Genomic DNA, 16,102 nt, shown 5'->3' on the forward strand with positions numbered 1-16,102 from the left:
AACTCCTTTTATACAACACTACACGGCTATTTACCGGTGTCAATGATTTTAAAATCATAAACGTTTTATTTTGGACAATACTTAATTTTTTTTTTTACAAATGCTTTTTTTAATTCAGTTAATTTATGTCTACTTTTAAACTTAAAAGACTTACAAAACTCTGTTCATTTCTACTGAAAATTTAATTATAAATCCGTCTTGACCTGTAGCTCTCGGTCTGAAAAAAACCCCATTCTGATTGGACGACCTGGGAGTAACAGTGCCAGCTATTGAAAAAAAATTGTATATTTATTGCGCACAAAAACGTGCGCTAGTTTTGGACCGATTAATCTTATTCATACACAGATTCTATGAAAACATCTAGTACCATTAAATTCCTCATGTAATTTACTACTGATATCGAGCTTTTATCAGTCCGGAAGCTACAGACCGGAAGCTATCTTTTCCCTTGATTCTATGTACTTTTTTCGCTTTATTCTATAGTTCATGCTGTACCTCTGATATTTGTTTTCAACAATTCTAAACCTCATATGTACCCCATTTATAGTCATAAATTGATTGATAGTGTGATTGAAATAAAGTAATTGAATTGATTTAATTGATCATCTATGCTTTAGTTATTTGTTACTTGAGAATATTAACGTGTGATCATTGACCGCTTAACAATGAATGTTTAAACATGAAATCCGATGAACAAAATATTAGCATGAAAATTTCTAAATGAACAATCATGTATTAATTTGGATAAAATTTGTCGAATTTTTTTTTTTTAGAATCTTCTAATAAAAAAAGTAGAACAATTTTGTATTAGATTTATTATAAATAATTTAATCCATAGATCATATGTTTGAAAAAATGTGCTTTATATAGTTTGCGGACTAACAAAGCAATTGTTTGGCAAAAATACATTTTATAAGAAATTAATCTCTTTCAAAACATCATTTGACTATCATGTTGGTCACATCCAGCATCCAAAGGCTGTTACGGTATAAAGATAAAAGATAATATAAAGATAAGTTCCGGAAATGTTTGACCCAAAATATACACAAATAGAAAGATTAATGGAAAGAGTAATACAAATGTAACTTTGTGTACAGAAATAGGAGTGTCTACGGAAAAACGTGTATTTTAATCATTACCTTCTGGGAAAAGAGAGTTCACTCTCTCTGTAAACAAAACACATCAGACGCACATCCTTCGTATCATTTTATTTTTCAAAAATAACCACGAAAAAAATATAACAATCATTTCAAAGCGTATAATAGATGGTTTTGAAAAAAAAATAGATATTGTTTTATCCCCTTATATATCCCCTTTCCCAGTTTTAAAAGCGGAAGGTACATATTTGGTGCATGCAAAAATGGACAGTTGGGGCAGACGACTTGTGATCAAGTAACAAGTTAATTTGGTTGATGTCAATTAATCATGAGGCATTGTTTAAGGCACAACAATACAAATATTACATACATCACATGAACAGAAAACTGAGCAATATTAGAGCACACATAGATGTTTACAATGTCGCAGAGTGGGTTTATAGATTTGTAAAGCATGGCTAAGGTAATGGCATGCAACGGGGGAACACACTACATATATTCACCTTACAAGTAAAATCATGCAAGCATGATAAACGTATTATGCATGTAAATATTTCTGAAAGATATAGAATGGGCTTCACTAGGCTAGTATCAGTTTGAAACACTAAAAGTTTTTCAAAACAAGAGACTAAATACGTACATTACATTCTGTTAATAACTTGATAAAACAGGTATTATTTTTTAGCTCTACGAAGTAAAGAAAAAAGGTTCAATCTCTTCATTTGTCCCATCTCAAACCCCCGATTTCAGAAATCACACACTTATGTTAAGGTTTTCAATTGCTACCTTAAAAAATAATCTCCAAAATATTATTCTTTTGGCAATATAAGACAACAATGAATGCAAAATGTAGTAGTTTAGAAATTAAAAATACTTTGGGAGTTATCTCCCTCATCAGGGAAGTGTTATACTATGCTAACATTTTTAGAAAGCTCTAAACAAACGGATTAATGAAGCTATTATATAGGTGTCCACATTTGTAACACATTGCAAGCTGTATATATACATTGTTATGGTTACCCGTCATAAATATCATCTATTACTTGTTATTATAATACTTAAAAATCATATTAGAACTGTGAAATCGATTTATAAATTGCATATCAAAGATATTCAAGCACAAACTTAAGGACAAAAATAAATTTCGATTTATAAGCACCGTTACAAAAAATTGATAAACAAAACCCCATCTTTTTAGCTCATAATAAATCTACATATACCAGACACATTATTATATGTACTACAAAAATAATTCTCATTCTGAATGAGACGTTATAAAACTAATTTGTATTAAAAGTAAAATTTAACCAAAAACATTCAGTATGTTAGTTAAGAGACAGACATATATAATCTACTACTATAGAGTCATTATAATTCATTAAATGGTCAGGGATTTCCGTATTTTGCAATTGGTCCTGGTGATAATTTTAGATATGTTCCTGGGTAAGTTACCTCGATATTCACAGACAGAACTGTGTTACGAATTTTAGTCTTGAACAATCGCAGTCAATATAATCGTCTGATCCAGTATGTTCGTTATAGAACCTGTGTTGTCTTTGATGTTACAAATAGCAGACGTAAGAATATTATTATGACGTGTCATCGCAATGAGTTTTGAAGACGCAAAGAATTTACCCTTAAGTATGAAAAAAAAGTATTATAATTCCTGATCATTTCAAAAAGCAGTCGCTCTACATATCACAAGTCGACTATTTATTTATAATTACATCGACTCGTCTGTGAACACATGTGTGTATGATAAGTAAGAGTTATGCGGTAGATTGGAAATATTACCATTCAGCACCCCGTTTTTATGGACATACATGGCAAACCAATATTAACCCTGTTGACAGTATATAAATCGTAATAAAAAGTACAAAAAATATAAAAATATGGAATCATGGTTACAAAATATCTGCGCACCATCGAAAAAAATCGGCAAATCCATATTGAAAAATAGGAATGGCGGTAATTTGTGGTCAATTAAATAATTTCTTCCAATAGGTCTATCAGGCTTTGTATCCCAAAGCGAATACCTGCTTTAGAAGCCAAGTCTTCTTTAGAACAGCTTGATATTTCAATTGCGTTTGCAAAGTCTATTAGTCTAACGTCGTTGCTGGACGATGGGACATTAGTATCGAAAGATGGTGCAATCGGAACATCTCTAGAGTCATTGGTAACATCGGAATCACCTTCATAGAGAATCAAAAGCGAACACGAAAAAAGCTTAAAAGCACACTGCGTTTCCAAGACAGCAAGCATCTGACGTAATTTGATCACTATGGACGCAATGACGTCTTTCCGTAAGGACATCCCGTCATGGAAGAAGTTCAACATTTCATTCTTTACTCCACTCTTGTCCAGTCCCCGCCCGTAATACTTATCATGGGACACGTAACTTTTGCTGTTATTTTTATAAACCTGTTAATTATAAAATAACAACATTCATCATATGATCACCCGTAGCGCGTTCGAAATCGTACTTAATGACCGCATCGATTGTAAGAATAAGAAGCGTTTACTATGCATCATAGATACAGTGCTTATTAAGGTCAGACGACACGTTCCTCAATTTTAGATAACTTTTTCCATGTATTTGTTAATGGTTTACTACTATTTTGACAAGCTTTCTTGCAAAAAATTAGGGTACCTTACCAGGCATTTCTGCAAAATACTAGAGTATGCAATTTCCTGTAAAATCTTCTTGATAATACACTTGAATTGCTGATATCAAAATAAATACATATACAGCACAGCAAAATTCACTTTGGTGGAACTCTATCTTGGATTTGAACTCACGACCTCTAGAACCAATACGCTTCTGGCAGTGAGCGGCCACGGTTCTAACCACTCGGCCATCTAGACCCATTAACATATCCCATTAAATTTTAATCATTTTTAAAATAATTATAAAATTAATATTTTTTATTGGAACTCTTTATTACGAGGAGATACAAAAAAGATTCTCGAGGAACGTGTCGTCTGACCTTAAGGGGTAAGGTCATGATTTTAGTGGAACATTATTTTTCCGGTATTAATGTTAACAATGCTTCAGCAAGGCATTTTTAATAGGCAACCAAAGTTTCAGTGTCATTTGTTTAGTTATAAGCCAGTTACAGATCTTACAATTCTTTACTATGTAAAAACAAAGAATTTATTTACATTTTGAATGCTGAAGTGAAAATTCTAGTTTCAGACTTAAAATGAATGCCTCAAACGTTAAGAACCGTTTCTTGTTTCTTTATGCTTAAAATAAAAAGAAGATAGATAAATCAGCTTGAAAAGATATTTTACTGGTGTATTGCACCTTAAACGGAAACAGGGCACTAGCCTTAGCTTGTTATATGACAACGAATTATAAGCCTTGCTTCTAACTCCACGACTGACTCTCATATTTGATTTGATCATAACGGAAATGCATTCCTAAAACATTACATGTATAAATACATGTGATAAAAACAGAAAAATAGAATTTGTCCAAAATCGTGACCAAAAATGCCCCTTTCGGTATAAAATGTTGTTCTTTAAAAAAAAAAAACCGAACCTGAATTCCACACATCCGGAATCCGAGGGAGGAGGAAGTCGTGGACATCCATCTTTCCTCCAGCATCCTCCTTTTGGCCTCCGAGGCGTCAGGTGACCTATGACTGGTCCCCATTTTGAGATCCATGACGCAAGGGAAACGATAAGGGGCGACCAGATTCTCCAACATTATAAACTCTTTGTAAAAGTTGAGGAAAAACAAGATAATAACAAAATATATACCAATCTATGCATCTTATATGAATACCAAATAACTTATCTTCTTTCGTTGTCCCTAACTACTTTAAATGACATAAACTGTCTAGAGCAAGGTAAAATGCACACGGCAAAAAAGTAATTTTTGTCACGTAACTGTCAAATAAGGCAAATGTGTGTGTCACCAAAACTGAATTCAAGTGAACAAGGGGGTCTAAGTCTCTTTTAATTTCATTATGGGCGTCTTTTTTACAAAAATTATCCGCATTTTAAAACGTTGTTGTTCAGATGTTCGCACATTTGTGTAAACGAGATCTGGAACGAGACTTCCATTTATCTCAAACAAGAAGGAAGCAACGCTTTTATTCTGATCAGATAAAGTTAATTACAAGTATATAGCATGTAGCAGAATTGTTCATTATTAACTCAGTTTAGCTGAATTCCCCTTCCAAACCCTATCTATCCTATGTTCATTTGTATTCATGTGCGCATCAGTTGATGCAAAAATTATAAAGATACAAATGTAAGATTAGAATTCAACAGTGGCACGATAGGGTTTGGTATTTTGATGGAACAGATTAAGGATACTTTGAGACCGCCCCTCACTCCAATAGCCGTAGCGGTCGATCTGTCTGCGCACGCACTGGTCACTCCAATCCCTCAGACCCTGCTTGCAATCACTGTTAACAGAGAATGGTCAGATTACAGATGGATAAACTTCGGTGATACGATAATCAATCAGCAAGGGCCTCGAGGAAATAGGTCATTGATCTGTGATAATGCCCAGCTTCTCTCTCTCTCTCTTCTTTCTCTCTCTCACGCTTTCTCTCATTACTGCAGGAAAATTCGAATTGTCAACATAAAGCTAAAGTTCTGTAGCCAGAGAACACATGCACCATGCATAAAATACTATGAACCTCCTGAACTTGATCTTTGAGTTTAATCTTTTTTCCAAAACACCACAGGTCAATAACCAGAGATACAGGTAGTTCATTCTTAATTCTAAATTCATTGAACCAGTCCTGGGGTATCACTTATTAACAAAATTTCTTCTTAACTTACTGGTGCCCTTTAATAAATGCATATGCTACTAAAGCCTATTTGCTGAAAATACGTCATAGAAACTTATCGATACTCTTTACGCAAGTCAAGAAAATTTAAAAAGCTTTGTGGAATGACCAAAATTAACAGAATATGTTTACTTTTCAAACTGGTCTTTGCCGGAACCTCTCGGCTTTGAGAATAAAGAGAAACGTTTTATAAAACGAGTTTTCCAATCGTTCAATTTTGTTCGTTTATTTTAAAACGAGTCAAATGATACAAAGTTGTGCGACTTTTGCCACGGCATATATACATATACAATACACACATTAACAGACTTAATTAATATAGTAAACAAAAGTTAGATAAGAGTAACGATTTAAAATAACAGGCCTGTGTTGGACTATAAAAGTTAACCTTCTAGAGTTCTTTCACTTTGCAAAGGACATTTGTGACGTATCACCTGAGTGTCTGTAAATAATGGATCCACATGACAACATCTTTAACCTAAATATACTAACTCGACTAACCACAATCGATATCTTTGTGATGAAAATTACCGCTCACAATTAGGTTTACCACTTCAAGCATGATGAAAAATCAACAAACTCTGTTTTGTCCAGAAGTAGAGAATATGACCCTCGACCCTCGTTAATTCTAAGATGATACCGACAACCCGAAGCACACATTTCCAACATCTTCTGCAGGAATCTTCATAATAATTAGGCACAGTATTAGGAGTCGCTAAAAGCCAGTTCGCACGCAATGTGATTATAAATCTTGATACATTCTTAAAGTTGCATTACCATCTGTGTTTCTTAATCTAATTTTTCAGTTAGAGAAATATCAAGGTACAGAGGTTATTCCTGATACATTTGTATTAGTATTTAGCTCGTTCTCTGGCACACAATTGAAGAAGGAATCAATTTGTTTTAAGAGAATCACTATGTATCCAGAAACATGTATTGATTTCCCCCTCTCTCTTTCTCTCATCTATCGCATATCCAGTTAAAGCAAGGTGTTTACCTTGGAAACAGCTGGGTAGGTCTAAGAGTAGCCGGGGGGGGGGGGGGGTAAATATAACACAGCCCGTACAAATATTGATATCTGGTAATATGCATGTGTACTAATGGTACTAAATACAAATGACAGAATCAACAATATTGCCCTTTCTGACAGTTTTCATTTATTTTTTATTATCTGCAATATGAGGAATATGCAAAAGTGATATTCATCCATGTATTGTAGATTATATGTACGAAAAAGTAAAATATGTCAGAAGGACGATACACTTTTACATTTATAAACAAAAAATGTTATCTACAGTTATCAACGCCCATATGTTTGTTATACATGTACTTTTATAACAAAAATATCTTCCGACATATCATATACTACCCCTTGCTGACATGTAATCAATCCCTATCATGTTTAATATTCTTTGTCTGAAAACCGAGTTTTGTATCCAATTAGTCTGTGTAAGGACCGTGTAATGTAAGTAGAAGTGTTATGACAGCAGGTTACAGCTGCGTTATAATTCCCGCGTCCGTACCTGTCCGGAATGGCGTTGTCGATCACCGGCAAGGTGTCCTCTTCTTCATAGGTCTCCAGTATGGAGCTGGCCAATCCTTTGGGAACCTCCCCGTAGAATTTGATGCAGCTATTACTGATATCACAGCTAATGTTGATCACACCTACAAAGGAACCAGGTTTTTTTCAACAATTTATACATAGGTGTATATTTACTACTCACAACCCAATGTAGAGTAATAGTATCCTTCAATAAAAATGATTTTCACAAAGAAATAAAAACCATATCAATATCTTGATGCAAAAAAATGAAATCGCCAATTTTCTATGCAAAATTTGACAGACATTGTCTTTGAAGAACTTTAAAACAGAGAAAATTGCAAGTAATTTCAACTTAAGATGATCCGGAGAGAGAGAGAGAGAGAGAGAGAGAGAGAGAGAGAGAGAGAGAGAGAGAGAGAGAGAGAGAGATGGGGTTCATACCTCTGTAGAACGGCACAAATCCTCGTAGCCCCTCTGGTAGATTTATATAAAACAGAGCCTCGTTTTCCTGGTAAGGCTTACAGATGACATTCGGTGTGACCTGCAGCACGCATGTGTGACCTCCGACCTGATGAACAAACGGGGTCACAGCCACTCGCTCCAACTCTGTCTCTCCCATGACTCCCACCTGAGGCATCTACAATACAACCAAAACGTCACACATCTACAAAACAACCACAACGCCACACATCTACAATTCAACCACAATGTCACATATCTACAATACAACCACAACGTCACCCATCTACGAAACAACCACAATGTCACACATCTACGAAACCACAACGTCACACATCTACAAAACCACAACGTCACACATCTACAAAACAACCACAATGTCACACATCTACAAAACAACCACAATGTCACACATCTACAATACAACCACAATGGCACATATCTACAAAACAACCACAACGTCACACATCTACAAAACCACAACGTCACACATCTACAAAACAACCACAACGTCACACATCTACAAAACAACCACAACGTCACACATCTACAAAACAACACGTCACACATCTACAAAACCACCACAATGTTACACATCTACAAAACAATCACAACGTCACACATCTACAAAACAACCACAATGTCACATATCTACAAAACAACCACAACGTCACACATCTACAAAACCGCAACGTCACACATCTACAAAACCACCACAACGTCACATATCTACAAAACTTCAACGTCACATATCTACAATACAACAACAATGTCACACATATACAATACAACCACAATGTCACACATCTACAATACAACCACAATGGCACATATCTACAAAACAACCACAACGTCACACATCTACAAAACCACAACGTCACACATCTACAAAACAACCACAACGTCACACATCTACAAAACCACAACGTCACACATCTACAAAACAACCACAATGTCACACATCTACAAAACAACCACAATGTCACACATCTACAATACAACCACAATGGCACATATCTACAAAACAACCACAACGTCACACATCTACAAAACCACAACGTCACACATCTACAAAACAACCACAACGTCACACATCTACAAAACAACCACAACGTCACACATCTACAAAACAACATGTCACACATCTACAAAACCACCACAATGTTACACATCTACAAAACAATCACAATGTCACATATCTACAAAACCACCACAACGTCACACATCTACAAAACCGCAACGTCACACATCTACAAAACCACCACAACGTCACATATCTACAAAACTTCAACGTCACATATCTACAAAACTACAACGTCACATATCTACAAAACAACAACAATGTCACACATATACAATACAACCACACCGTCACATATCTACAAAACAACCACAACGTCACATATATAGAATACAACCACAATGTCACACATCTACAAAACAACCACAACGTCATACATCTACAAAACAACCACAATGTCACACATCTACAAAACAACCATAACGTCACATATCTACAAAACCACCACAACGTCACATATCTTCAAAAACTACAACGTCACACATCTACAAAACAACCACAATGTCACACATCTACAAAACAACCACAATGTCACACATCTACAATACAACCACAATGTCACACATCTACAAAACAACCACAATGTCACACCAGACACCAGTTTACGTACGGCACAACTAACAATCCATCATGAAGATCAATTTCTATAGCCTACTTAATTTTTGACAAGAAAATCTCAGACTCAAAAGTTATACGATGGAGAGGTTTCCTCGTTACATTTTATATAGTTATCTCCATGATGAACTTGTTTTACATGTACCTGGTCCGCTCGGGCTGCGATTTTGCGAAGGCGTACTGTTTTGAGAAGAGGTGGCTTTGAAGTGAATTATTCACGTCTATAATGAGATTAGATCGATCACCAGTGGTTATGATAATTGGCAGCTAGATCTACGAAAGCATGTCTTCATCAACCTAGGCGACTACACTGTACGAGGTAAATGGTTGACATGTGCAGATTTTCAAAATAAAACACTGAAGATGAGCACTAGTTCATCCCTCAACTGTTCGGTTCTCTACTTGGTGCTCCTTCTTCAGGTTTCATACCTCCATTAATTCATACCGTTAATGTTTCATTTTCATTATTCATTTGTAATTGCGTTTATTACCTGTCTTACTAGTGTCTTACAAACAAAACAAAATTCATACATGAAAATTGATGTTATACGGAGAGCGAAAATAGAAATAATGGTTATTCCCTAGAATTTGACAAACAAAAGTGTTCTGTTACTGGTGGCTCACAGTTTAATAACAAGCACGAAGGGTTCCTGGAAATATGAAACCTTCGTCTTTGATAAGTGAAATAGGAGAATTGATCCTAGTTTCAATTTAACTAACATGTACACGTAAAGATTCTACCCCCCCCCCCCACCCCAAAACCATCCACTATCGTCTACACGCGCTTTTTCATGTAAACAAATCTTAACGCTTACATGAAGACGATAATGAGGGTGTTTGGAATCATGAATTATGTATAAAGCAGTCAAGTACTTACAATTTCATGTTCAAAGCCAGAAGCGATTGAGAACGAAACTTTCCCTGCACGCTTGGTTTGTTATAAATGCACCAGTAGGTTTATACATTTAACAATGTACTTACGTTTGAGTAATTCTTAATCGGTATTACCTATTTTTACCTTTGTTTATGTAAACAACTTTAAAACCGTCGTTTTATATGACAGGATCGACTTAAAACGCACGTCTGCCTTTTAGATATGGATCAGCGGAAGTTGTTATGCAAAGTTGATATGTCCCGCTATTTATGATATTAGCAATAAATTCTAACCTTACATAGAATCAAACAGTGCGTGTTCTTTTTTTATTATTTAAAAAAAAAAACACCAAAAAAACCCGCGGAAAATCGATACAAATGATTTGTTTTATTAATAAAACAAATCTCAATTGAAGAAAGAAATAATCAAATCAATACTAGGAATAGATTTAAAAAATAATAAAGTTATTCAGATTCGACATAAACAAGGAAATTAAACCTGTTCCAGATAAATTCTGGAACACATTAGAATTGATTCCAATTGAGGCAAAGTTCGTGAGTTTAAACGTGTTTTGACACTCTATTGAAATAAATGATATATCATTCTTTTGATCTTAACACGTAAGAAGTAGTTAAGTTCTAAAGGAATTCGTTTGTCAGATTTGCAGAAAGGTATAATGTTTACACGCCTTATGACGTACACGTAACTATATTTAGGTAGGGTTAATTGTCTTTACGAGTGACTAATTGTTTTTTTTCTTGTACACCCACACAGTAAATTTTAAAAGGAATTTAAGGATAATGTTCATGCTATTAAGACACAGTAATGAAGGATCGAATATTTGTTTCTTTACGTCACGGGCCTTAATGAGAAGACGGGTTTGGTGGAGGGCATGGAAGGGGGGGGGGGGGGGTAGGTGATGAAAGTAAAGAATACAGGGTCTTAGATCTTGTCCGGCCTCGATAACATGGATTGAGTTCTACATATCATAATAAAATACTTTTCACAAATCGAATTAGTAAATACATTCAATGAATCAATGAACTTAACAATATCAACGCACTAAAATCACTTTAAAATTCACAAATGTATTCAAAGTGTATATTACCGCCGCCCCTGTGATTTTGCCAAGTAAGACAGTATGCATCTTGTAAGGATTGTTTGGCAGAGAATCAAACTGCAGCCGCCATACGCATATAAGTTTACTCTATAAGCTAGTGACTGACCATGCACTCAGCAACCTAATAGTGGACTTACCGTCACACGACGGGTGAGAGAAGAGGGGTAGGGTGGGGGTGGGGTGGGGGGGGGGGGGGGGTAATTAGATGTACGCGGCCACAGGGTTAGGTTCATTGCGTGATACAATACCATTCCTCATATGCACGATACTAACACCGCTGAGACTAGATTTACGTAACAATTACACGGATGTTGGTACCATATGGCGCGTGTAATACAATAAACCGGAAGGGGGTTTATATATAATGTTTATATATAATGTGGCGCTTATTCTGTTAACTGTCATACTAGGTCATGAAATAAATGGCGACAATAAGGGCTATAACGTTAACTTCACAACATTTTAAAAAATCCTTACAAAGAAAATTGCTGAAGGAGCACAGTTTCAAACGAAAATTCTCTCTCTCTCTCCAAATTTTTAAAATAATGTAAACAAAGTCACGTCTAAAAAATGATCAAGATAAAAAAGAACTTAAGATAAGTTATATAACTCAAGGAGTCACTCGAGGTGTCGTAAATAATCAGTTACATATATCTATCAATTGTATTGTAGACGAGACTTGGTTTTGCTGAGGAAAGGCGTCAGTTAACAATTCTCGCCATCGCTTACAACGTACAGTACATGTATATATTTAACTATTTTTAACTATTTTCTTTATTGTTAGTCCATGTTTGCAGCTTAATCAAAATCAAAAGACTACACATGTATTTTTTAACAGATAGATTTTCCAATATTCCAGTGACTAGTGAAATAAGTATTATACATTATTCAAGATGAAAAATAAGAAAATAACTTACATACATGGCCCTAACTATGATGTAGGATATTCTTTCGTTCTTTTTTTGTCTATTAATGTCAATACTAACACTAGGTTATCTCAGCGTCATAAATATTATACTAGGTTTTAAGGAATAATCTTTGACTTAAAAGACAAATTTCAAAATTACTTGTAGTTATACATGGACGGACACATTTTCTTGGAATGTAATACAATACCATACTATTCAAATATTCCATTCAATAATAAAAAATGTGTCTCTGTTTTCTTGGAAATTAACTCATGCGTAATGGTTACGAGATTCTGTCCATTTTCTGCATGGTTCAAGCTCAAGAAAGAAAGACATGAATTATCGCTATCATTGGACGCAATACACAAACTTCACGCCATCCGGGATGCCGGGTGGGGTGGGAGGTGTAGAGGGGAGGGAGGGGGGGGGGGGGTAGCTTGTAAAAGGAAAGAATACATGGTCCTGGAGGATCTTGATGGAATGAGATCTACATACCATATAAAACACTTTTCACAAATCGAACAAATAAACACTTAAAATGAACGAATGAACTTCTTCATATAAATATACATTTAACGCACTGATAATACCTAATTTACATATATACAAAGATGTAGGCCTATGTTACCGCGACCCGGAGTTTGATAACATACATGTACACCTTAGAAATGAACTGCAGCCGCGGTATCTAAATAAATGAGTGACTGACCATGCACTCAGGATCTCATAAAGAACCTACCGTCCTACCACGGGTGAGGGAACTGAGGGTTGGGGTGAGGGTGTGTTTAAAAGTAAACTTTGCAACATATTTAAAAAAAAACTGACAAAGACCAAAGACCACGACTGTTGAATGACAGTTTCTCTCTCTCTCTCTCAATTTTTAAAATAATGTAAATTAACAAAGTCACGTCTAAAAACGATCAAATCAAAAGGAACTCCCTCTAACTATTTTCTTCTGTGTTAGCCCATGTTTACAGCATAATCAAACTCAAAAGGCTACCTTTTTTAACAGATAGATTTTCAATATTCCAGTGACCAGTGAAATAAGTATTATACATATCAAAAGTGAACATTATTCAAGATGAAAATAAGAAAATAACTTACAAACATGACTTGTGTGATGTAGGATATTCTTTCGTTCTTTTTTGTCGATTAATGTCAATTTCGAATCCAATATTAACAGTAGGCTATCTCAACTTCATAAATATTATACTAGGTTTTAAGGAATAATCTTTGACTTAAAAGACAAATTTCAAAATTACTTGTAGTTATATATGGACGGACACATTTTCTTGGAATGTAATACAATACCATACTATTTAAATATTCCAATCAATAATCAAAAATTTGTCTCTGTCTTTTTTCTTGGAAATTGACTCATGCGTTAGGGTGTGTTCGTTTGCTACTTCCAGATTTGGGCCTGAATATCTCCAGCAGATCTCCATTGTCTACCTGCTATTTGGAAAGTAGACAATGGATCTCCACACTTCATACTGCAAACGAGCAAATTAGGATTACTCTTGCAGCTCTCCAATCCACCAAACGAATACACCCCATGGTTACGAGATTCTGTCCAAGGGCTGCATGGTTCAAGCTCAAAAAAGAAAGACATGAATTATCGCTATCATTGGACGCAATACACAAACTTCACGCCATTTGGGATGCCGGGTGTGGTGGAAGGTGTTGAGGGGGGGGGGGGGTGAGAAGGGGGGGGGGGTAGTAAGAAAGGAAATAATGCAGGGTCCTGGTAGATCTTGTCTTGCCTCGATGATGTCTTGCCTCGATGGAATGAGGTCTACATACCATAAAAATGAACGAATGAACTTCTTCATATTATTATAAATATACATGTATATTTAACCCACTGATAATTACTTAATTAAGATATATACAAGGATGTAGGCCTATGTTACCGCGACCGGGAGTTTGATAACATACATGTACACCTTATAAAAGATTGTTTGTCAAAGAATCGAACTGCAGCCGCGGTACCCAATAAATGAGTGACTGACCATGCACTCAGCATCTCATAAAGAACCTACCGTCCTACCACGGGCGAGGGAACTGAGGGTTGGGGGTGAAGGTGTGTAGAAATGTAAACTTTGCAACATATTTAAAAATAACTGACAAAGACCAAAGACGACGACTGTTGAATGAGTACAGTCTCTCTCTCTCTCTCTCTCTCTCTCTATTTTTCAAAATAATGTAAACAAAGTCACGTCCTAAAATCAATCAGGATCAAACGCCACTGGCGATGCTATGTTTCCGTTTATGTGTAGCACACTGAGCACTGTCGTCTGACGATGTCTATGTACAGTCAATCAAAGGGACTACTTACGATAAGTTATATAACTCAAGGAGTCACTCAAGGTGCCATAAATAATAAGTCATCTATTCAAATGTATTGTAGGCGAGATTTGGGTTTTTTTTTTATCGAGGAAAGGCGCCAGTTAACAATTCTCGCCATTGTTTACAACGTAATTTTCCTAAGAGTTGGCTCATGTTTGCAGCATATTTTAATAGATTGATTATCAAAGAATATCTATTATTGTTCAGACTTCTAGTGACCAATGAAGTAGGTATTTTACGACACATGTATACATCAGACGTGTTCCGTGATTATTCAAGATGAAACATAAAAAGAACCAAATTAAACATGACTTACTTTTACTATCCTGTAAGATATTCGGTTGTTCTCTTCTATTAATTTCAATTTTGAATCCATTATTAACTCTATGCTTTATCTGACAGCGTCACAAATATATACTACCATGTAATGTTTAACAGGCACTGTCTTTTTTTTTAAATAAAAGAGAATAGAAAGTGGAAACAAATATATCAAATTACTTGTAGTTATTTGGAAGGACAAAGGAACAAATGACTAATGCAATGCAATATCCAAATATTGAAATATTACAATCAAAACTCAAGAACGTGTCCCTGGTTTTCATGGTTCACGTGTATTACTTACAAAATTTCTGTCCAAGAGCTGGTACAACGACACGAGTTATCTCTCTTATTGGACGTAATGCACAAACATCAGGCCGCGCTGTAGTATAATTGTACATCAATGGATATGCACTTATCGATGCAACAACAAAAAAAATTTACTGACAACAAACAACAAACTTACCAATAAGCAGAACACGGCGGTACTTTAATGGGAAGGTGCAAGGGAAATGTCACATTTCGACGGAGAAACTATTTTTTTCCGGTTTGTGTCGTGTTTACAGTGATTCATCCTGGTCACGTGGTTAGCTCTCAATCTGGACCAGATCAATTACTAGGCGGATCCAGATGTATCGAGAGTTTGCAGATTAGCTATTTCAGGATTTTCAGGGCAGAAACGAAAAGTCATTTGAATTTATTTAAAGTATCATAATGTGAAAACAGGTGCGTCTCATTCGCGGATCAATGATACCCCCCCCCTCCCCCAATAAAAAACTAGTAAAGCGGCATGGTACAATTTTTTGGCTTGTACAGTATCAAATAATTTTCCATACAAACCATTTTTCGTAAAAAGATAAAGAATTTTGCCTATTCATACAAGCAGAAACGATCCCCTTCATAGTTGGAAATATTCAAAGAAAATGAAAT

General features: G+C 35.4%; 1 protein-coding gene across 7 annotated transcripts; it reads right to left on the reverse strand.

Moving 5' to 3' along the window:
• Positions 1–1,193: 1,193 nt before the first annotated feature.
• LOC128163303 (inositol hexakisphosphate kinase 2-like) lies at positions 1,194–15,761 on the reverse strand. Of its 7 annotated transcripts, none has more exons than XM_052826859.1 (6): positions 15,639–15,761; positions 7,890–8,085; positions 7,429–7,570; positions 5,424–5,515; positions 4,642–4,817; positions 1,194–3,518 (listed from the first exon to the last, which is right to left on the reverse strand). In XM_052826859.1, the coding sequence occupies exons 2-6, from the start codon at positions 8,083–8,085 to the stop codon at positions 3,081–3,083; spliced, it is 1,044 nt and encodes a 347-aa protein (XP_052682819.1). In that variant the 5' UTR covers positions 15,639–15,761; the 3' UTR covers positions 1,194–3,080. The 7 variants fall into 7 exon arrangements, with proteins under 7 accessions (XP_052682819.1, XP_052682815.1, XP_052682816.1 ...); XM_052826855.1 differs by lacking the exon at positions 15,639–15,761 and adding an exon at positions 15,171–15,553; XM_052826856.1 differs by lacking the exon at positions 15,639–15,761 and adding an exon at positions 13,610–14,121.
• Positions 15,762–16,102: the final 341 nt, after the last annotated feature.

The sequence above is a fragment of the Crassostrea angulata genome, chromosome 9 (genome assembly GCF_025612915.1).
Source record: "Crassostrea angulata isolate pt1a10 chromosome 9, ASM2561291v2, whole genome shotgun sequence".
Taxonomy (NCBI): domain Eukaryota; kingdom Metazoa; phylum Mollusca; class Bivalvia; order Ostreida; family Ostreidae; genus Magallana; species Magallana angulata.